The sequence below is a fragment of the Acipenser ruthenus genome, chromosome 19 (assembly GCF_902713425.1).
Source record: "Acipenser ruthenus chromosome 19, fAciRut3.2 maternal haplotype, whole genome shotgun sequence".
NCBI classification, from domain to species: Eukaryota; Metazoa; Chordata; class Actinopteri; order Acipenseriformes; family Acipenseridae; genus Acipenser; species Acipenser ruthenus.
The window spans coordinates 3,702,372-3,726,129 of NC_081207.1; the positions used below are offsets into that span (position 1 = coordinate 3,702,372).

General features: G+C 41.5%; 2 protein-coding genes across 6 annotated transcripts in view; both read right to left on the minus strand.

The window, feature by feature from the left end:
• Positions 1 to 1,954: 1,954 nt before the first annotated feature.
• Positions 1,955 to 8,689, minus strand: LOC117424759 (dynein axonemal intermediate chain 2-like). 4 transcript variants are annotated; one of them, XM_034041449.3, is made up of 14 exons: positions 8,555 to 8,689; positions 7,217 to 7,404; positions 6,827 to 6,988; positions 6,503 to 6,624; positions 6,129 to 6,271; positions 5,623 to 5,736; positions 5,211 to 5,350; positions 4,850 to 4,972; positions 4,511 to 4,734; positions 4,152 to 4,287; positions 3,543 to 3,689; positions 3,213 to 3,449; positions 2,729 to 2,761; positions 1,955 to 2,304 (listed from the first exon to the last, which is right to left on the minus strand). In XM_034041449.3, exons 2-14 carry the CDS (start codon positions 7,397 to 7,399, stop codon positions 2,299 to 2,301), a joined length of 1,770 nt encoding a protein of 589 aa, XP_033897340.3. In that variant the 5' UTR covers positions 7,400 to 7,404; positions 8,555 to 8,689; the 3' UTR covers positions 1,955 to 2,298. The 4 variants fall into 4 exon arrangements, with proteins under 4 accessions (XP_033897340.3, XP_033897341.3, XP_033897343.3 ...); XM_034041450.3 differs by having other exon boundaries at positions 7,217 to 7,407; positions 8,555 to 8,683; XM_034041452.3 differs by lacking the exon at positions 8,555 to 8,689 and having other exon boundaries at positions 7,094 to 7,334.
• An 855-nt stretch (positions 8,690 to 9,544) lies between these two features.
• The window catches only part of LOC117424740 (protein tweety homolog 2-like), a 36,603-nt gene continuing 22,389 nt past the window's right edge, over positions 9,545 to 23,758 (minus strand). The window contains exons 4-14 of one of the 2 annotated variants that reach the window (XR_009307746.1): positions 22,500 to 22,720; positions 20,434 to 20,529; positions 19,880 to 19,952; positions 17,668 to 17,737; positions 17,466 to 17,521; positions 15,937 to 16,029; positions 15,448 to 15,540; positions 15,089 to 15,231; positions 14,514 to 14,699; positions 13,468 to 14,315; positions 9,545 to 12,663 (exon numbers count right to left, since the gene is read on the minus strand). Coding sequence is in view for 1 of the 2 variants with exons in the window: in XM_034041413.3 (XP_033897304.2) it covers positions 12,583 to 12,663; positions 14,237 to 14,315; positions 14,514 to 14,699; positions 15,089 to 15,231; positions 15,448 to 15,540; positions 15,937 to 16,029; positions 17,466 to 17,521; positions 17,668 to 17,737; positions 19,880 to 19,952; positions 20,434 to 20,529; positions 22,500 to 22,720 (1,191 nt within the window). In the remaining variant the exon portion in view is untranslated. The remainder of the gene's footprint in view (positions 12,664 to 13,467; positions 14,316 to 14,513; positions 14,700 to 15,088; positions 15,232 to 15,447; positions 15,541 to 15,936; positions 16,030 to 17,465; positions 17,522 to 17,667; positions 17,738 to 19,879; positions 19,953 to 20,433; positions 20,530 to 22,499; positions 22,721 to 23,758) is intronic. The other variant, XM_034041413.3, reaches the window with a different exon arrangement.

Genomic DNA, 23,758 nt, shown 5'->3' on the forward strand with positions numbered 1-23,758 from the left:
TGCAGCCAGTTAGCTTAAGACAAATCTTAATTAAACTGCATGCAAACAAAAATGAAACTGCCATGCTAATAAGAATCACATACAGCAGACGAAAGCACTTTAATTAACATAATCACTTGTTTGAAAAACGTTTTAAACTTTAAAAAATCTAAAATAGTAGTATTTATATACTGTATTTGCAATATTAAATAAATAAGGGCAATATATAACAAATCTAAGAAATTACTGTATAACAAAACTAATTCATCTTTAAACAAGCAGTTAACCCTTCAATAAATAATAATACATTATATTAACACCGAAAAATGTATCCAAGTGTTATCATAGAACAAATTCAAATCAGTCACACATAATTAATCAGTATCTTTTTTAAATCCACCCACAGTTACACCTTAATTGTTTTTCGTACAGGAGAGAGAGAGAGAGAGAGAGAGAGAGAGAGAGAGAGAGAGAGAGAGAGAGAGAGAGAGACAGAGGTGGGGGTTGTATAATGTGCAGTCCATCTGCTGTACAACTAATCACTTCAGTACCACCTGTTACCTGTTTGAAAAATGAAATAACAAGCCTGCATGCATTGTGTTGCTGTGTCTAAATGCCAGCCGTCACACACCAAAAAAAAAAAAACAACTAATGTGGGTATGCAATAAACTCCATTCGAAAAGCAAAATCGGAGCCTGAAATAACTGTATGAGATATCAGTGTAAGTGGCAGACACACACACTGAGCGTCGCACGGGGAGTCAATTACATTGAGCTTAATAGTGGTGGCTCTAGTAATGCTTTTAACAGCGGTGTTAGATCCGTTGCTTTTTTTAGACTAATACACCACAGGGTTTCTAATAGCACAACCGTGTCCTTTAAACATGCAGCAATTAAAAGTTTGTTCGCAAAAGGCTAGGCTCATGCATTGCATATTGCTGGATCTCTCAGGGATTACCTGTACCTGACAGGGGTCATGTTTTTTTATTGCTATCTCTGGAGTTTAGACCAGGACTCTGGGTAACAGCAGGGCATTTAGTAATTAGTTACACAGATTAGTCTGAGTCCCTCTGCCTCTTTAAAAGTACACTAAAATTCAATTGATCTAAACAGTGGTAAATGTAGATACTTTAGATCATTAAAATAGAGCCCTGCTTTGACTACCAAGGTATTTTAACTTGCTGCACAGCAGACAGGTCTGTTAATTCTTGTTTTATACAATGCTCGGCTGCTTTCTGTTCTCTTTATTTGTAAATGTTTTGCTGCTGCTGTACGTTGCCAGGCTTCTGTAGGTCTGATAATGAATGAGCCAACGCTTGGGATTAGTTATGTAAAGAATCAAATTGTCCTATAGAAACAGAAATTGCATTGCATTGTACAGCATTTATCCTTTGGCACGTCTAGCTATGTATCTATCCAAGTCAGACATTGATACATGATAGATGACAGATATACAGGGCATGAATCTTGCCCTCTGCAGTAAAGTGACAATGTGTTATATCTGCAAGGTCAGATGCTATTATTTATGCAAAGCATGAATAATCACTGTGACTTTCTCTGGATCTGTGTAACAGGACACCATTCAATATGAAATTTAATTTCAGGGGAATTACTTTCAGTGCATCAAGAGAGGTAGTTTTTTTTTTTATTTAGCAGAACTGCTTACTTCAATAAGCCAGGGTTGCTAATCTGTGACACTGATGGGTTCTTCATCGTAAATTCCATGTATAATCAGAAATAAAGTCACCATAGAGTTCACCACAGCTTTGCAGGAAGTGCTCCCTCACCCCATAAAGAGAAACAGTGACCCCTCCAGTGAAGGGGCAGGTTTGAGGCATGGGGACTAAACCGATTCCCTGTAGTTTCTACAGTACAGGGCAGGGCTTGAAGGAATAAATTAGTAACCTTAAACATATCTCTTCATACTTGATGTATGATGAAAATATATATATATTCGCAGACTGTAGAACTTTTATTATATTTTATTTATAAACAGTGAATACATTGAGCACAAATACATACATATATATATAAAGAAATATATCAATGGGGATTGCAGTGTCTTGTTTGTTTTCTCCTGACACTTTGCTCAGTTAGCTTCAAACATTACTTAATCTTCTTATTTGCTCTCAGTCCAGTGAGGAATGGAGTGTCTGGAGGTCCCCCTATAAAGGTGACAGGGCCACACTGAGGGGCTTGTCAGGAGAGTGAAAACAAGCATCATGGAGGAAAAGGCTGTGGTGTCTGCTCTGTTGGCATCAGTCCTTTTAAAATAAATTACAGTTTTTTCCTTCTTTCATATTCAGGTCAATCTTCAGGATTAATCCTGCATGACATGAAAAACAAGATATGTCAGTAACATACATATCCAAACCAAGGATACAAATACAGGAACACATTACAGGTATTGGTATCATGAACAACACAGGGTACTATGACCTATATACACAGCTCATAGACGAGTATTTCATAACATGCTCATGAGTAGTTTAATCAAAACTAGGCAAGTGTTTCCCAAGATATGTGCAAAAGCTCAGCCAATAAGTTGTCAGCACTGTGAAAAAGGCCACTGTAAGCTGCATTAATAAAATGTGCAATAATTGTAAATGTCTATGCAATAGTTTATCAAGCAAAAAGTTAATTAAATTGAGCACTAAAATTTGAATTATCCAATGATACTATATGTAGTATCACTACTAAGCAGTCTTCTAACCAGATCACTAAAAAATAACACCTTACAAATTACATACCTCAGCCTCTTTCTCTTCAGAAATCTCCTTCTCCTGAAAAACAAATACATTTTGAGCATGTGTGATCTGAACAACATTAAGGGCTGTGTGTATTACTGTAGGTCAGGAATCGGATCTAACCAGCGAGAAGGCCTTGTCTGTTTGTCTTCTCAATCTTTGAATGCCTTTAAAAACATGTAATGCATCGGTACCATTAAAATAACAATGCTGAGAGTTGATGACATTGTGAAGTAGTAGTTTACTTGTTCTCAAATAGTAGCACACCAGCACTGAAACAGATAACCAGGGTGTATTGGTTTATACCATTGTGATTCTAATATGTGAATGATTTAAAATCCTACATGGAAATGTAGTTCTTCTCTTGTAACCTTTATTGGTAGTTAACAATGCCAGTTATCAAAGAGCAAATGGCACATTTTTGAGGTGCTATATTGCCTATGCTGTGTTTTATCTACTTGTCTTTCTCTCAATACCCCACTCTTACCTTGTCAGCTTTGCTTTGTGACTTCTCCTCCTCACGCTCTCTCTTCTTGAGCTCAAACTCCACGACCTCGAAGAACTCCTTCTCTGCTCGCGCCACCAGGTCCTCGCTGCTCTCCTCCGTGTCCACGTCCTTCGTCTCCTCCTCCTTGCCCTGCTCTGAGCGGCTGCGCTCCTTTAGGCGCATCTCACGGTGACGTGCCTCCAAAATCTTCTCACGTTTTGTCTCCCGCTCAAACATCTGTGGAAAAAAGAATGGGGCTGGGGGGTTGTGAATTCGACTTTAAAAAAGTCAAAATAAAAAACTGACATTTTACCGGCCCCTTGCTCTTACCGCAGTGGCCAGCGCCTTCTCGTTCCTCTGCAGAGTGCACAGTCCGGGAGAGATCTCCAGCAGTGTGGTTGTGCCAAGCTGGGAGCCGCAGACAAGGAACCTCCCATTGTCCTGGAGCCGCAGGGAGTACAGGGATTCATCACACACCTGTGACCGGCAAACACAGGGGAGGGGACATGCTTTAGTTTAAGTATTTTGAAACCACTGAGGATAAACCAGCAGTTCATATTCCACACATCATAGGACATTCAGAGTCAAACCATGACCACTTGTATAGCATTTATGAATGGCTGATCTATCGAAATATCCTGAAGGACCTTTAACAGCTGGTTGCACGGACCCTGATTATCCCTAATCTTGGACTAAGGTACATAGTGCAAGATCAGTGCTAGTAGAGGTCTTTAAAACTAGTACAGTTATAAACCTGAGCTGGAGACATGATTTTGGTTTGAGAAGACTTACCTTCAAGTGAAACACGTCAAGAAGACAAACGTTTCAAATTGGTACACTGATGAAGGCACTAGCGGAAACATTTTTTTATCGGACTTAGTTTCTTCTAAGTTCTCTATGTCTTTTGATTGAGTGTTTTGTAATCATGGAAAAGTTTACCTTCAGGCTAAGCGTGGGGTCGTTTTGCTTGAACAGGAGGTCCCACACATCCAGTGTGCCGTCCATCCTAGTGGTAAAGAACACAGCGGGTCTGACCGGACTCCAGCAGCCGTCCGTCAGGTAAGCCATGTGGTACCTGAAACACAACAGGTGTGAGTGAGCACATACAGCAGGCACGCAAGAACCTTGTGAAGAAACTACATAGCATGCTTAATAATATTAACTTAGTAAGTGACACCTGGAGGCCAAGTGTTATCAATGCTACTTACTGTTACGCTTCTTACAAGGGTTATTACAGCAACTTTTTATTTTGTGCTCAAGGAAAAGCTTAGTAAATATATCCTTAAAGCGCCCCTTACTTGGTCCACATGATGGAGGACTCCTTGATTTCCTCTGACCAGATGCGTGCCGTCCAGTCGGCCACAGTCAGGAAGTTCTTGGGGAAGAAGGGGTTCCTCTGCAGGGCATAGACTGGCCCATGGTGGCCACTGTAGGTGCAGACAATCTTTTCTGCGGGGGTCTTTGCTTTTCTGTTGCACGATACCACCTGCCCCTGCTCTGTTCCCACCATGAACTTTGTTGGCTGTGTAAACATAGAAATTATCAATAAACAAATGCCAAGTCAGCCACTTTGCAGCAGAGAACCTCTGACCCATACGGACAGAACGAGAGATTGAGAAAGACAGTAGGGGTCTCACCATTGTGGTCTCAAACTCCAGAGCGATGGCTCCTAGTGCATTGTCTAGGTTCCCCTTCTTGCTCGGGTCAAGTATCAGTTTCTCCGTAGGCTCGCTCATCTTCCGAATATCCCACCACAGAACCTGCAAATGTGAACAATAAAAAAACAAATCTCGATATGACACAGGTTTATAATGGTATGGGTTGCTAATTGTCTACTGTAACTACAAATGTCTATAATTTGGGGGCTGCCTAGGACAAAACAATGATTTAGACCTCGCTTGATTCAATCAGATCTGCACTGTTAAGATCTGTCTACAGTGACCATAACGATGATTCTGCTAAAGACCAGGATATATCTAGTCAGAAAAGGCAACTTACATGTCCATCAGTTGATGCAGAGAAATAGTCTGTGCCTGTCTTTGACTGTAACCAGATCACTTTGTAGACAGGGTCTCTGTGGCTGTGCTCAATTGTGGACATCTCCACTGGCTGGCTCCCCTTGCGAGTGTCCCAGTAAGCTGCCCAGAGAGAGAGAACAGTGGATAAAGTGGATGAAGAAAACCCAATATCTACACAAAGACGAGGGGTGAGCAGAAAATGTGGATTGGAGAATATTCTCTTTTATATAAATGCAATTACAATATTTGCCAACAACTGCCACCAACTTCCAGGAATTTAAATTGTTGAAATAATAATCTTAAAAGTTATCATCTACATCTTAAAAGTAGTTAAAACAAGTACAGTGGAAATGGATACAAGGAGGAAGTATGCAGAGTAAAACATTTCTCACCAATCTGCCCATTGTAACAGCCGCCAATCAGAATGTGAGAGTCTTTGGGGTTGTACTCCAGACAGACGAGTGGGGACACTGGTTTCAGGGTCATCTCAGGTTTGTCTGGGTTTTCTGTGGTGGTAACATAAGGGGTATCTACAGTGAAACAGCAACTGGCACCTCTTTTCATTTGTACAGGACACAGCGACATGTAAGTTACCATATGCACTTCTGTATTGTACATGCTCACTGTAAGTATGTGTAATGTAAACCAGAAAAGTCACAACAAACTGAGAACAGTGACTAAACATTTGAATATATACTGTAGGTCTCTACTCCAGGGGAGAGAGATTTCTTAAGTATGCATACATTTTTTTTTGGTCATTTTGTAAAAGATTACTATTGTTGTGTTGCATCTCATTTGAAATCTTAAGCTGATTATATCCTTTAATGTTCAAGGCAGAACTAGAGATTAAGTCCCCAGTCGGTGGGCTTGCTATAGTAAGTGGATGCTGGCTCCTCACCAATGTCCCATATGTAGGAGTCGAAACTCATGTCCTTGGTGGCCCTCTGGAACTCCAGAGAAGAATATGCAACTGCCAACTTCTTTGCACCATCGGGGTGCCACGACAGGCCAGTGGCAGTGCGCTTGATCTCATTTGGGTCTCTTTATGGGGACAAAAACACAAGTTCAGGAGGATTCAAACAACCAGACAATTGTTACTCTGTTCAAACTATAAAAACAAATGTAGCCCTAACCATTTGGCTACCCTTCTTCCCAGTCCGTCAACTTAAAAAATTTGGCTTAACTGCTTCTTGTTCCTCAAATCTAACCACTAGTGCACCCTTCTTCCTATGCCCCCACCTCTACTTACTGCATCACACACATCTATGGTACCTGAAGACGTTGATGGTCTTTGCTGAAGGCTGCTCCTCAGCACCTTCTGATACTTCCTCCTCCTCAAAGTACTGCTGGTAAATATCAATGGCGGTGTTCTGCTTGATGCAGTGTTCCATCAGCTGCGGGAGGCAGGGAAAACAGTACCTCATCATATCATTACTCACTGTATCCAATACATAGTACATATATGTGTATGTCTACATGCACAGCTGCACCTGAAGTGCTAACAAAGTTATAGCCAGTCTTATATCATATGAGGGTTAGCTGTACATATCAGCTTGTTGCAATCATCCTGTCTTTTTCCCCCCCAGCAGTACTCACGCTACCCAGCTGCAAGACAGTATTGACGTAGTTCTCGTCCTTCTCCACTTTCTTCCTGTAGCGAATAGTCTGCTCCATCTCTTGTGGGTTGACATCCTTTGGCCAGCCCCCCTCCACATGGTTTATCCCTCGCGTTTCAGTCTGAAAGCGCTCTGTGTTCACCTGCAAACCAATAAACATACCAATACCAATAAAGTATTAATGTTGTGACTGTGGAACCATTTAATTGGCAGCGGATTGGGCATAAAGACTGATCAACTCTCTTACCCCTTAAGAAAAAGGGTGGTTCCCTCCAAGGCAAGGTATCTTGGACCTGCTTGGTGGACAAATAGAGAACTTTTCAATGCCTTCAATGCCATACCTTTCTCAATATAAAGAAAATAAATTGACCTCATGCTCTGACATCTCCTGGGCACACTGGGTGGGGTTGTCGCAGGGGTTTCTCTCGATGTAGTTGTCCATCTGGCTGGGATCTGGGAGGATGTCCACGTGCAGCTCAGCCGGACGGTCTGAGAAGTTACATTGTCGTCCGAACTCGCTGCGCTTCTTTGTGTACACATACACAATCTCCATGACGACTGCTTGAGCCAGAAACACAGATCAGGGCTTCAGTTTCGGGTCAAGATACGGAAACATATGCCACTGTTTGCAAGTTATTGACTATGTACTAGGCTATATGTTATAGCTTTTAACACATGCTCACCATTTTGCTAGACTAACTTGCTGGTTACTAAGTAGCAGTTAAATGTTTTTTATTTTAATATTTCCTTATCGGTTACACAGCCAGCATCAAAAGATACAGTTTAATATATATTAAAAAATAAAAATAGTTAAGATTACATAACAATAATCAAATGCCTTTCAAATTATTTTATGAAAACCTAACAATAAAAAAATAATACATAAATAACTAAATAATAGTTGCAAAAATGTAAAGGGTTTATTTATGAAATGTACATACATGTATAACAGATTATATAGGAAAATTATATACTGTATGACTTCCTAGTAAAATGTTTTAGATACTGTTATAGCACACACTGGAAAAAGCATGGGAGAAATATTAGGTTAGCCATGGCATTTTTTTTTTTTTTTTTTTTTTTTTTTTTACGTTTTGAAAATATGAATTCAGCACCAGTAAAATAACAGTTGTCAGGCTGACTTTTTCATCTTAATGGGATAGCTTTAATATTAGGAAAATGTTACTACCAGTATGATTTTTATTGGCACTAAGGCAGCTGCATGGTTCTGTTGCTGCCAGTAGCTGCACAAAACAAATTCTTACTTAATATAGGCCCCTAACCACCCATTTCACTTTCTCTAAACTTAAAGTTAATAAATTAGAAGTATTTCTCTTTCTTCAGTCTTGATGTTAAACTACTGGCTGCAGTATTTTTGGAGGCTTCTTAGGAGCAGTAGAATTTGTACTGGTAATGGGAAACCCCAGTAGATTTTCTACTGGTAGTGTTGCACTCCGTTAATATTATCCCTGATTTTATTTCCATGTAAACCTGTTTTGGGAGCAACTGAACAAACTGGGACCTGGTAAAAAATTAACACAGCACCAGCGAAATATTTTCAATACAACAGTTGTAAGTCTAACTTGTGCCACGAGAGTGTATATTTTCGAAGGCCTTGGCTGAAAGCAAATGTTTTTTTTATTTTTTATTTATTTTTAAATAATATTAAAAGAAAAGCGACATTATTTTAATTCTTGCTCATTCTTACCTGTTTCTGTCGCTGCTATGTGTGCTGGAGTTTTTGTTTTTAAAGACTTTTTTTAAAAAATATATTGCAAATTTCCGTTGGTTTTTCCAGTTCTGAAACGTCCACAAACTCTGCACGCATTAGTTTACCGTATCCTAGCAACTCTTAAGACCCACCTCTTCACGTCATTAGCGGGGCTAATATTTACAGTGAAAAAATTTGTGGCCCTTAAAAACAGACACACAGTCCTGTAAAGCAGTGCTATACAGTTAGTTATTAATGTGACTTACGTAGAGAACCATAACATTTCTAGTAACATGGTCTTTATTTCTACCTTCCACGGTTTTTAAACAGTTTAACTTTTAGAATGAAAAGTTTGTTCTGTTTGTTTTAAAGATTGTGGAATTTAAATGTAAATAAAACACTGAAATGGCTTTTTAATGTACTTTATGTATTACACTGCATTGTCCTTGTTTCTTTAAGAAATCTCATAAGTTGTGTAAAATGAGATAACGCTTCCCATTACCCTTCTGAACAGCAGGTAGCTAAGACCTACCAGGTCTAAGGATCTGTCTAGGGTTGGCACCTGTCCGTTTTCCCCGCTATCCCGGTTTTGAGGAAGGTGTCCCGGGATTTCAGTATGCCTAAAATATCCTGGTTTTTAATTTTAGTATGTTTTGAATCTTATACTGCCATATCCATGTAGACTGTACAGCAACACCAATACTGTAAATTGAGCACAAGTTAAATAAAGATAATATTACTGCAATAGACGCACAATATGAATTGGCTGTCAATTCTATAATAGTAATATTATCAATGTCTCCTATAGGACGACTACAGGATGTTGCGAGTTTAAACTTTTAACAACCGCCCTTCCGTCCCGGTGTCTAATTTTCTCGTTTGTTCCAATGACTCCCACAAGTGGTCGTTGGGTCATGAACTCAAGTCACATACAGTACACACACAGACACAAAATGACAGACCCACGTAACGAATTAAAAGTTTTTATTTTAGTTTTTAATTTTTTTGGGGGGGGGGGGGTGGGGGGGGGGTACTGGAATAATAATGCATAAAAACTCCACCCAGCTCTGCTGTTCATTACATCAGTATACTGCACTCCCCACACAAACTTTGATAACAGACAGTTTGAGGCTTGACTTGTGAGCTACCACATTGCATTCCAGTGTGCATAAAAGGCAGGGCTCCCAGCAGGACTTGAGGTAACCTGTAGTGATTCTGTGAAGGTTGTGGAGTCTGTGGAGGAGAAAACAGCAGGCTGGTCCACAGGCCAGCCGCCACAGTGGCTACTGAACTGGTTCCAATGTTATAAGTCATGGCTACTGGGCTTTAACCCTGCTTACTTGCTAGGCTGGTTCTCAACTCTACAGACCAGTGGTTATGAAATCAGCTGCTGATGTGGAAAAAAACATAACCAGCAGAACTGAAGGACACCATCAGTCAAGGGGTCTTGTGTGTCCTGCGTGACAATGTTACACTAAGCTGCTTTCTCCGCAATGAAAGCCCAGTGACATCTTGTGTCACAACGTTTGGTGCAGAGAATCATTTTTATACATCCAAGGCTTTTCAACCACCCTGTATACAGACGCACGCAGGTACATGCCTACTCTTTTTTTTTTTTTTTTTGATTGGCTGCACGGTAACAGCAAGGCCAGCAACCTGACTATCTGATTGGACATGCACCTTCATCCTAGCAAGACAAACTTTACATATTTGATATATCAAATCACTTGTGGCACACAGACTTACAAATCAATGTTAATATCATACAAGATATTTACAGAAAAGAAATTGTTCGGAAATAAAAAGGATACATAAGTCTAAATAGAAAAAAATGCATTTCAGTAAACAGGAAAAAAAAAAAAAAAAACACCAAAGATGAACAGGCAGACCAAGATCAGCAATGGAAGATGGTTATTTCATTTGTAAGATCCAATAACAGTAATTTGGTGAGAGAGGCTAATGCCTCCTATCCATCTGATACTGTAGCAATGCAGCCCAGATCAGAGTTGAACTGCTTCATATTAGAAGCCACACACACACACACACAGCGTTTTTGTTTTTATAAACCAGGAGGTCTTGGAAGACTGATGGAAAGATGGCATTGGTCCCTGACCCAGTCATGCACACGATTAGATTTGGTCTGCCTTGTGCTTTTAAGAGTTCAAACAGTCATTCAGAATTACAGTGCGTGGAAGTGCTGAAGAAGAGTTATGGCCCAGGCAGGCAGGCAGGCAGGGAGGGAGGGGATGGGGGTGAACCCCCCTGCATGGTCATAATAACCTGGATAGGGAGGAGTCTGTAGGCCCATGCGAGAGAAGTACTCTTCTCCAGAATCCTTATTGAATTTCAACTTGCAACTCAAAATTTGCTAATAAACCTGTGTTTTTAAAACAGACATCAACACTCTGTTAACACGCTGTTAATTAATTGAAGCCACAAGTGCGAGTACTTGATAAGTTATTATTATTATTATTTATTTCTTAGCAGATGCCCTTATGCAGGGAGACTTACAGTCGTAAACAAAAAATACATTTCAAGAGTCCCAGTCCCAACCAAGAAGCCTGAGGTGCGTTCAGTCGGCAGCATGCGCCAGACGGTTACGTGACGTTTTCTATTGAACGACCTGCACGCCGAGAGAGCGCTTCGTAACGTTAGCTAACATTCTGAGGCGCTTACTCGGTGGACGTTTCAAAATGGTGGAGGTTCAGTACAGCGACTGTGGTGTAAATATGATAGTTTATTTAAATTAGCAGCGTAATTATTTGACTATTTTTCCTTTCAAACGAAGTGAACCTGCAGCATCTCATGCAACATTCGAAGCGCTCAGTCCTTTTATTTCTTGGTCTTGTGTACACATGAAACGTCAGTTTTGTGTCCACAGTTTAAATAACTTATTACATTAAGTTCTAGCACTGATGGCATCAATTGTTCCTTTACACACATTAAAAAAATCATTAAAAGAATAAAAACTAAAAGTTTCTTATTACTTAGTGTTTTTTTTTAATGGTTTTAAAAACTGCTACATATTAAAGAGTGATTAGTTTAGGAATGTTTTGATGAAACTCTTTCCAACGCTGCAGACCTGTGTACGCTTGCATACATACATGCTAATCTGCAATGCCTTTTAGTTTTGAAATTATTTCATTAGTTATCCTGGAAGCAATTTCACTGTAGGAGACTTCCTGTTCCCATTTTAATACAACTCTGCAATAAAAGAACAGTCCTGTAAAATGTGCATATTTTCAATAAATTATTGCAATTAACCTTGATAGTTTTAATTTAAAAAAAACAAAAAAAACTAAAAACAGCAATTAAAGATGGCACTGTGTTTGGAACAGGTGCCTACACTGATTGCATTTCAAACCTAATGACTGCAGTTCCATTGAGAGGCGAGTGTTGCCCCCTGCAGGAATGACTGGCCAGATTTGCTAATAATTTACTCCAGTTAAAAGTTAGCAACGATCACTAGGGCATTTTTAGGAGGGTTTTAAAATGCCCTAGTGACTCCGCTGTTACAGCATATATTGGAAACACTTTAGTTTAAAGATCTGTTACTATACAACCAACAGCGTACCCATAACTGTGTTATAAACAATATCGGATACCTATTAATAATTACTGGCTATAGCAATACAGTTTTATAAGAACATGTACAGTAATTAGGGCGACCTTAGTATTACAATGGTAATGATTAATTATTTTAGAAATAGATTCTTAAAGTGTGGCCTACATCTCTATATCTATACAGATCAACATAATAAAATAATAAAATGCCCCCATTAAGAATAGCGGCCCCACAGTGAGATTGACAGAGAGGGAAGACACAGAAATCCCCTCCCCCCACCCCCATCCTCCTTCAAGCTAAACTCTCATTTCATTAAGAGCCTGAGTGGCTTGTCCCTAACAGTGAGTATTTGTCACCGACTCCTCCACCCCAGTGGCCAGTCTGTCAGTGCAGGATTGCAGGTTATTAACTGTGCTCATGGCGACAGCGTCACAGACAGATGGAGGACCCCAGGGCACGGCTACACCTGCAAATCACTCCCAGTGTGCCTCAGCTGGTCCTCAGTCACAGACAGGTAAGTGGCCCTCATGCTCGGAGAGTACTGAAGAAAGAGACAAACAGAGAGGCAGGGTGTGAGGGAAGGTGCTTATGGAGCTGTTTACTGCTGATATTGCACATTGTGTTCCTGACAAGTTTATTTTATTTGTGGGTGTTTTAATCTGTTTGTCCATGTGACACAATTGACTGGTTTAATATAGTGCCAAACTTCAATAAATAAATTAATGAGCTAATTAAAACAAAAACCCAGCATGTATGAATGTAGTGCTCATGAAAGGGGATGGGTGAGGGCACTGGCTCCAGTCACAAGTAGGCAGACACAGTCTACTTGTGACTGACTCCCAGCTCAGCAAGCGAGGAAAGACAACCCCCGTCCTGACCTCAACACAGTCCTGGGCCTCTCTCAAGCAGAGGCTGGTTATTGTACCGAATTGTGGTTGTTTTATGAAATGGATTGAATACAATGATGGGGTCTAACCCTGAGTCGGTTTAGATCCCCAGGGGAGACAGGCATAAGGTTGTATTTGCAGTTTTGCTAAATGTTTTTTTTTTTTTTTTTTCATAGCACACAGTGGCACCAAGTGAATCTGTACTTTGCTATCCCTGTCCCCTCTCAACCCACACACACACACACATATATATATAAAGCAAGTGATAAATAAATAAAGTAAATAATGTATTCATTCCATGCAGAAATGTGATATGAGATGAAAAACAAGACAGGCACCAAACTGTGGGAAAGAAAAAAAAATCAACAAAATGAAATACAAAAATAACGAAAGATAACAAAAATTAAGAAATGATGAGTTTTCTGTTACAACAACATTCAGAGAAAAGTTGAACTTACTCTTTTTTTAAATGGCTGGGAGATTAGCTCCACAAAAAGTTGAAAAAACAAACAAACAAACAAAAATACAAAAGCGCTATTAGCTGAAAACAGAAGAGCAAAGTGGCGGGGGAGAGGAGGGGGGCTCAGGTACTGTGTCTTAAAGGGACATTGGCATTTCATCAGACCCCTCCGAGCGCCTAGTCACAGGAAAACTTGGCCACTCCCGTTATAATCACAGCCCACCAAACGTGGCAAAAAAAAACTTAAGAAGTAGTGCTTCTCCATCACTTCCCCTTATAGCTTGATTTGCAGCAATACTTAGTACACAGGAGGCAACATGGCAAGGATTATACCTCAAATGCTTTCAACTGAAAGGTTGGATGCTCAAAACTAAATACAATAATTATTATAAATAAATAAATAAATAAATAAATACATGCATGAATGAGAACAGCAGTACTCTTAAATGATCTTCAATGGCGATGGTTCTGTCCCGAGGGGCAATGGTAACACTAGGGGTCTACAATGAGATGAGCATTTCATTGGCAGTAACATTGGGCCCAGTTATAGAACGGTCGGTTTTTCTAGTGTTAATGCTCCATAACTGTGCCATTGGGGAGTATAAAGAGGGAGTGTCCTAAAGGGGGTTGTGTGTGTGTGTGTGTGTGTCCTGCGTCCTACACCTCGAGTGAGACACTTTCTCTAGTGCTGTGGCTGTGTGCCTAACAAGAGGAGCGATAAGCAGGTGTGATCAGAGGAAGGACTTGGCCTCTGGGACCCAACGCACCGAGGGGGGAGGGGAGCCTCTCCCTATCAGGGGAACGTTCTCATAGCGAGGGTTCCCTCCGAACAGCACCGACTGGTTCCTGCAGACAACAAACAGACAATTAAAAAGCAGTCAAACCCAAAACACTCCACACTGCAGCCCAGCACTGAAACCCACGACCTCCACACTGCAGCCCAGCTCTCTAACCACCGAGCTACCCAAACCGTTTCATGATTTCATTCTGGGAGTCAGCTGACTTGTTTTGCCAGGCGGCGGTGTACTCTGGCGACACACTCACATGTACTCGGAGACGGGTGCGTTAGACACGGCCTGTGCTGGGGGTTGCAGGCTGCTCTGGCTGCCCATGCTGCTGCTGTAGCTGCAGAAGCTGTGGATCTGTCCCCGCACGGGATTGTGGGCTGCGATGCGCCGCGCCTGGGGGTTGAAGGGGTCCTCCTCGTCGATGTCATCATAATCACGATCCCTGGGGAGATAGATATAAAACTCTTAAATAGTGATCTACAACCCAGAGCCACTGGAACTACACTGGCAATGGATCTTTATTAATGGTCTAAACTATCGGTGGCACATAGAAAGCTGCAGGGTTTTCTTCAGGGTAGTACACTGGGATTATCATAGTGCTCCAATGGGATGGAGGCACAGCTTTTATACAAGTTTCCCATAGTAAAAGCAGAGCAAAGTGCAATAGAGCATAGTGAAAGCATCAGTAAGCATTGCAAGGTAAAGTAAAGCATATTAATAAATGTGACAAATGCATGGTATAACCATGGGAAAAGCATGGGAAAACTTTTAGAAGGGAGTATAGGGCTATTGCAGGTTGTAAGTGGAAGAGAGGGTTGCTGGTTACTGTACCTGTTATCAAAGTGTCTCCAGGCGCGGGGGATGGCACACAGCATGGCACAGAAGGCAGTGGCTGCCAGCAGTGAGAAGAGGCTGAGATACAGCAGCCCCTCGACCCCATCGTAACACACACCGATCAGAGCGTCCAGGTAGTCCTAGCACAGCGAGACACACTTATTCACCACGCAGCCAATCAAATCACCCACCCACAACACGCGGCCAATCAAACACAGCCACCGCACCACGCGGCCAATCAACACACCCACTCACAACAAGTGGCCAATCAAATCACGCATCCACAAGTCCAACCGAATTATCATCCCTACCAAGACCCTGTGCTCGGTCTCTGTGAAGGCAGAGGGTGCTTTTACCTTGTGCAGGCTCCGGCAGTCCAGCAGGGCAGTGAGCTGGTGCAGGCTGGCTTCAGAACTGTTCAACAGCTTCTGAATCCCCAGCAAATCTCTCTGCAGAAACACACACAACACTGACAGCAATGACTCCACTGACCAGAGCAAAGGTGTGAGAGTGGATCTTTTCAGAAAAAAATTATATCTATCGATCTATCTATCTATCTATCTTTCTTTCTCAAGGGAGCATCTATATTACGGCTAATATCCTACTCTGTTTAAATTATTTACATTTTTTAAAATTTTAAAACAGTCCATAACTTGAAAAGCATAACAAATTTAGTGAAAAAGGCACTAGCCGAAAGGTTTGTATATTTTACCTTTAAACAGTACAAGTAAACATGCAATTTTGTGTTTAGTGTGTGTAAGTTTATATGTATGTATGTATATAGACGCACATTAGTGTGGCACAGGTGCACTGTTACCCTCCCGCTGGGGGTGTACCAGACTTACCTCTGCAGTGGGGAACATGGGCACTGCAAACTGGAGCAGCCCTTGAATCTGGATCTGCATGGTGGTCACTGAACGCTGGTAGATTGTCAATGCCTAGGGGAGTCCATGAACACACACACACACACACACACACACACAGAGTCAGGACCATCTGTTTACTAACAGACATTTAAACATTAAAAACCACCCAACTACTGCTTTACAGATCAACTCCATCCGGTGATTAAATACTATATTCAGACCAGCAGGTGGCTCCATCAGCCTGTTCAAGGATACTGTATTGAAAGGTGGGGAGTGTTGCTAGAACAAGCCAGGTGCAGTGTCACAGACTGTCCTGGTCACATGGTCACCTTACTCTTTACTCAGGAAGTGCCAGTGCAACATGCTGTAATCCCAAACTCAGACAGAGAGCATCTGAGGTAAACGGATAGACCTCCACTGTGGGGATTAATTTGTCATTCTGAAATATTTTCTTTCCTGTTTTAAGGTTCTTAACCAGACACAATCCTATACAAAATTGAAGACACCCTTTGCTGTAATAAGACTGCTTCGATACTGCAACAGAGTAACTCCGAGAGCAAAGCGTTCTAATTGTTGCTTTGCTGGGGTTTAGGCTGTTAAGTGTGAAGATAGCTCTAGTTAACTGGCTCTGACTGCATTACTGTCCATTACTGTATTATTGATCTAACGAGTGTTGTCTGCATGCACAGCATAATGAGATGTTAGCTGAGAAACAGAGTGGTTTTAATGACTATGTTTCTTTTATAATGAGGGTTAAGGAACATTTTTTAATGTATTGCTTTAGCATACCACAACATTACTGTGGAGCCTGCACTGACATTTTCTCAGATCTATTTATTCTCCTTTTTTTTTTTTTTTAAGGACGCTTATGACTCGTGTGTAGTGGAAAATGATGCGTTCATGCAGAATTAAAATGACTCATACCACAAAAATAAAATCACAGCTGTAAAGTCGTCATCATCATAAAATCAGTACACTTTCCTAGTTCCCCAAAGTTATATTGAAAGTTATCACAATCCAGCCCGGCAGTTCGTTTAGGAGACTGTGTGGCGCAGTATATATATCTTTCCCAAGGATAATGCACAGACCTTCTTAAAGGCAATTACGGATACAGGCATCAGCACACCCCTAACTGGCACGCTTTACCTTGTTAGGACATTCCCAAAAGCATTTTAAGATGCATGTACACTCCCCTTCCACGAATAGCAGTGGTGCATCAGACCATAGGGGCCGCCACCAAAACATCACAGCTAGGATGATAGAAAAGGAGCTGCGACTGGAACAGTGCCTAACGTTTCTCCCATTTGGGCAACATGGTGGCTGATGGCACCCTCTAAGGCCACATGCCCTAGACTTTCCCCTCTCGTGTTATGTCTCAGTATTTCCTCACTTCTGTACCCTGGAAGTTGTACTTCAATACATTTGTGCCTCTGTCACTTTAAAGAGATCTACTTGCTGTATAATGAAACTGTAAAATGCAAAATCAGAAGAGGTGTGAGATACTGTACCTGCTGGAAGGGGTTAGGCATGCTCTGGCTGCAGTACAGGTAATAATGCACAATATCTGCAAGAGACAGTGAGAGAGACAGCACTGTAAAACAACACAACACACAGTTTACTCTCATGCAAAACCCCTCCTTTTCCAACCCCAATACATCTTCAACAGAAATGAAAGAGGACATCACGCGAAAGACTGTGAGCTTCCCCTACCTGTGCTGATTCCACTGTGAGTCAGGTTCATGATGAACTTGTCTGGAGCCACACAGAAGTCACTGGTGCCCTGTGAAGAGAAACAGTTAACACTAATGGCTACTCAGCCTCTCAAGAGGTGCCTTTGAGGAAACAGAAACACAAGTGCTATTGGATCACACATTGAATCCTGCAGCAGGCAAGGCTAAATGCAAAGCTGGAATTGAATCTTTCCTTCTAAACACTAATGCTAATGTCATTTACCAAGCAATATATTTAATTCACGTTTAATAACCGGTGCCTGAAGCTTGGAAATGCAGACTGTAAGTATCACAACTTTGCAACTTCCCGTAACCTTGTCTAACGTTCAATTGCTTTTATAAATAGCAGAGCAATTGTAATATGTAGGCAGTGCCTATAGAACTTGGTATGTAAAAGTTATACATTAGAACCAGAGTTATATATGGAGCAGGTCCAATAAACTATAAGCAAGGCTTGACCTGCCGGTCAGTGGTCCAGCTGTAACACTGAATGCCACTGATCTGATAGGAATCTCCAGCTCTCCTGCTCTCTGTATGTCACAGTGTCTAATCTGCTTTGCCAACTGCTACCACTTGAACAAACTGTTCAGAAATGCAATTGGTTTCTGGACAGCTGTTTGCAGTGCATGTAAAAGCTTTGAAAATCAGGCCAGCAATGATGTTCAGCTAAGAACTCTGATTCTCGAACACTGTGCTCATAAATCCTGCCTCCCAAAATGGTATCCCAGGGTGTATAGAGAAAGCTTGACAGCTGCTACACACAAACACCCAGACCTATGACTTTGGGTAATGAAAGTAAAATACCCCTTTCTGTTGAGACTGAGCGCTACACAGCAAGCAGGTGGGGACAGCCATGCGAGGATCAGTGGTTTTGGGCTAATTGCCCATTCCAATTGCAACAGTTAAATTAAACCCAGCTATTTGGGTTTGAGGCGATTGCTGCTCACCACAAAGCGGTCAGCTTTTCTTAATCTCTGTGGAGAGCAGCAATCGGCACAAATCCACTGCACTGTGGGAAGACTGAAATCAAATTACACGGGCCCAGCTGACTAATCCATTCACAGGACTCAACAAATAAAGCACTCTTGATAAATAACATCCTGCTGCCGTTTCCTCTGGCCTGAACTCTGACCCCAGAGACGCTAAAGTGATCGGAACGCGGGATTCTGGGACAGGTTCTCCATCACCCACGCACGCTCCCGTTTATCAAGCCTGACTGCGAATTGTGTCATTCCTCTGGGGTTTGAAGATGAATGAGAAGTTTTCCACAGTGGCAAATTACACTTCTCACATAAATCATGTCAAACCTTAAAGGAAACTATATACCTTCAACATTGTTTTGTGGGGACAACACTGAGGACTGGGGACGGAGGACTGAAGCCTTCTGGGACAGCACAGACAGACAGACAGTGTTTAGCCTAGTAATCACATACTCTTCACTTCAATAAAATCATGCCTTCTTTCCAAGTCATTAATCCCCAGAACACCAGAGTTACTCCTCTCACTATCTGGGCTGGTTTTTATCAGGCTGCTCAGTGTGGTACCATACAGATAAATCGCATAAGTAAAGCTCCCCCCCCACCCCCTTCCCACACAAAGCTAGATTCCCCACCGCAGCTAATGGAAACAAAATCCCAGAGACCTTGCTAATGCTGATAACAGCAAACCTGCGATCCTCCCTCTTTACTTTAGTTTCCCCATATATTTGAGTCCATTACCCTTCCAATTTGGAAACAATGCATGTTTAAAAGTGTCAACATGTAAAAGGGAGCAGCAGCACAGAGCTCAATCGCAGTAATATCAGCGCTGGAGAAAGAGATCCTGGCTGTAAACTATGTGACAAGCTTACTTCATCTGTGCACAGCAGCTCACACACACAGAGTTCACCAACGCATCAGCATTGCCTTTTTAGAAGTGGAAATAAAACACATTGCTCATCTAGCATTAGTAGAACAAGTCTCTTATTATGCTGAAGTGTTCGGTTTAGTTTAAGCTGAAGCAAAACTATTTTTAAAACGAAAAGACAAGAACATGAGTGATTGCATTTGGATATATATATATATATATATATATATATATATATATATATATATATATATATATATACACACACACACACACACTGTGCCATTATTGAAACCCATATGCAGGTATTCATTCAACCAACAATGTACATAATACAAAATACTCACAACTGCTGTAGCTGTGTCCACCCCCAGCGACGCCCAGCTCAGGATCAGGGTCAGGACCCCAAACGTCATCATTCTGGAGAGAGAGGTCAAGGGGGAGAGTGACGCCTGCTGCTGAACCTGCTCCATCCACCAGAACGACACTGCAAGTTCACACAGCAGGCCAGCGGGAAGTGTGTTTCCCAGATGGACACTCAGATGGACACTCAGATGCCAAGCAGCCTGCTGTAGTGAATGCTAAACGCTAAGCTGCCGGACCGGAGGTAATCCCCTCATCACTGACGTAAAATGTAGTAAAAGCATAGTAAGCGGTCATGAATAGGGTTACCATGTGACAGGTACCACAGACAGGTAAAACGTACCACAATGCATTGGGTGGGAGTTGAAAAGCCTGTACTGTCGCAAACTGTCCGAGTGTACATGGAGTCACATAGTAACTCGAGTCATAAAGTATAGTAAAATAGAGACGGAAATGGAAACACAGACAAGGGCACTTGGCAGATACACAATCTAGTGTAGGTGAATGTAGGAGGTGTGCGTGTTTCATGTGCACTCACGTGGTGAGCAGCCAGCGAGACTGCTTCGCCAGACCTAGACAGGCCACCAGGCAGATGACCAGGTCGAGGATCAGCAGCAGCAGGTAAGTGAGCCACCTAGAGGAGGAGGAGGAGAAGGAAAGTTCCACTCAATGTCTTTTTAAGGATCAGCAGAAAGAAAGTTGCATATCTGGAGGTAGAACTTCTTTCATAAGAACTTTTCTTTCTTTTTATTTGTTGCGTTTCATTTCAGCTCAAGCTGACCGAAGGGGCTTCTTTGCTGCTCTAGAAAGAGTGCAAAGAAAAGCGACCAGAATTATTCTGGGTTTAAAAGGCATGTCATATGCAGACAGGCTAAAATAATTGAATCTATTCAGTCTTGAACAAAGAAGACTATGCAGGAATCTGATTCAAGCTCTCAAAATTCTTAAAGGTATTGACAATGTCGACCCAAGGGACTTTTTCAGCCTGAAAAAAGAAACAAGGACCAGGGGTCACAAATGGAGATTAGATGAAGGGGCATTCAGAACAGAAATAGGAGGAGGTTCTAATTATGTTGCACAGCTCTCCTTTTGCATAAATAGACACAACACTCAACCTGGAACCATACCTCAATCACAAATGGACAAAAACACCCCAGTATCTCTTGTGTGATTGATCAGAATTTCAGATAGAATTGTATCATTGATTTAAAGCTCTAGAAGGGTTAAAAGGCCACTTAGAAGTTCTGTCCAAGAGGACCAGATTACCAAACACAAAAAAAGAGACTATTGGAAACTATAATTTCAAAAACCAATATACTTCTTCTATTCAAAACAGGGTTGTTCCTTTAGATAGATACCACAACCCACACATGCTTTACAAAGCCCTCCACTCCCTGCGCTGTGTGTGGTTACTGTATCTCTTTAGGGTTTTAAAGTTCATAGTCCTTGGAGTGTGATTCAGCCCCCAGAAATCAATCAGACCCATCAGATTAGAATACAGAGTAAGGATATCCGTGCTGGGAACAGATACTAGATACCCGCTACGGGACAAAATTATCCACTGCACAGATTCATTGTTTGATTTATAGCAGGGACTTGGAAATAAGATTGAGATGTGGTGTAACTCAAAGAAAAAAAGTTACCATTGAAGAAAACCCAGAAGAACCATTAACGGGCCACCAGCATCTGGATCTGGGACCAACAATGCCCAGCTGTCCTGGTACGGTAACACCCTGTCAGGTAATGGATTATGTATATGTGTAGGTTAACCATTGTGATATTGCTGGTATGTAAAAATCCCACTGTGGCCCAATTCTATGAAACTATTATAGCTGCCCTATACTTGTGCTACCTTTGCCTACTACTTTAAAATCATTTTAGTTTTCAAGCTAGATTACTATTAAAGATCACTAGGGGGATATTAGGGATGGCTGTTTTTTCACATGTATGTGTGTGTGTGTGCGTGTGTGTGCGCGAGTATGTGAGTGAATAAACCGAGAGGAAGCGTATTGTGAACATTTTTTAATTACACAATCCAAATAACTGAGCTCCAATAATACTCTTCAAGTCACCCCCCTCCCCCTCCAAGTAATGGCCGATATCTGGGAATTCATCTGCAGTTTCTAATGATTTCCCTTGTGTTGGGCTTTAGTGCTGATGTATGTTACTCAATCTATCTGTCTCTCTTTCTCTGTACATATGGATATCACCACAGACGTTGTGAAACTGAAGAAGGCAAAAGCTATAATGTTGTCAATATCGCTGTATTTAATGAGACGGTTCGATCTCTGCATGGTGATGTACGATCCTGCTCTCAATAAAACACCTTCATCAAAACTGCCTTTCAGAGGACTCAAGAAGCAATTAGACAGGAACGCACATACAGTACACAAACGCCACCTGCTGGACATTTCATACATTACAGCCAGCTGATTGGAATTTAAAAAGGCAATGGTACTGGAAGCAAATAGTTAATGAAGTGGAAAATCTGGTCTTCTAGCTGCCACTCAAATGAAACTAGAAGAGACACAATGATGGCACTGGTTTTTCACAAAGAGTACACTAGTGTTTTGGTGTATCTGCTATTTTTCCCCCCAAACTCACCTGTAGTACTCCACGTAGTTGGTCTGGTCAGCAATCCTGGCCAGGTCTACTTTGGTCTGACCCCAGTCCGGGAGGCCGGTCAGCTGCAAGATGATGTTGTCAGCCATCTGCTGTATGAAGCGCAGGGTCTGGATGTAATCGCCGCGCATTGCAAAGATCTCGTCCAGTCGGGCCAGGTGCTGCTTCAGACTGCCCTGCATGCTGTCCATCGTGCCTGAAACCTGGGAAGGGACAGCGAGAGAGAACATTTGAATACCTTGCGTTTGGCGTATAGACTGAGAATATACCACAATTGAAAATATTTGATTTACCAGTTTGTCTTAGTCTCTTCATTTTGATGGTTTCTATTTGTATTGCAATGGTCTTGAATGGGCTAAAATGTGAATAAACATTTCACTTTTGAATAGGTGTTGCCCGGAATAAAGTTAAATTTGATCAGGCTTAGTAGCAAGACGAACCCACACAGTTTATTTATACTCAACACTTACTTGTATCTTACATTGCAAATTTCCCTGGTCAGACATCACTCATATGCTCATAAAGACATTGCTGTATATGTGTTAAGAACTGGCCTTATTACATGCCCTCTCCATGGGGACATTTCACAGAGTTTGCTGGCAATGCCTGGGGTACAGACACAGCTCCCTGCCTGGTCTCCCACTCACTTCTCAGAAACAAGGCTGGAGACTGTGGGAGGGTTATGTACTCCTTACAACAAAACTCCTTTTGATAAAGATCTGTGATTTGTACACTGTGCAGAACAGAAACCCCCTGAATATCTGACCAGCAATGAAAGGATTTCACTGTGCATCCATGCCTGGGAACTCCCTTCTAAGAAAACCTTTCAAGTGCTTAAAACAGGAACCTTTCTACACTTCGCATGGTAATATCCACAACTTCAGAAAAAGTGATGACGGTTATCTTAACTTGATACTTAACTTGATTCTTAGATTCACGTTGGGTCCTGTTTCAATCATCACATCCTTATGACTTTTTAACAGCACAAAAATACAGCTTTTACAATCTATAATCTCTGCATACTAACCCCCCTGAAACACTGCCCATAGAGAAATAGCACATTAGTACTATGTGGTATTTCATACATTCACTTAAACAGAGTGTTGTAGGGGGACAGGTTAAAGGTTACACATCTGTTGTACCAGATGTACTTGGAGGTTGACTCTGGGGGATTTATTGAGGTCACTGGAGTTTTAAAAAGTAACCCGGATATGACAAAGCTTTATGGAGACTACATTCCT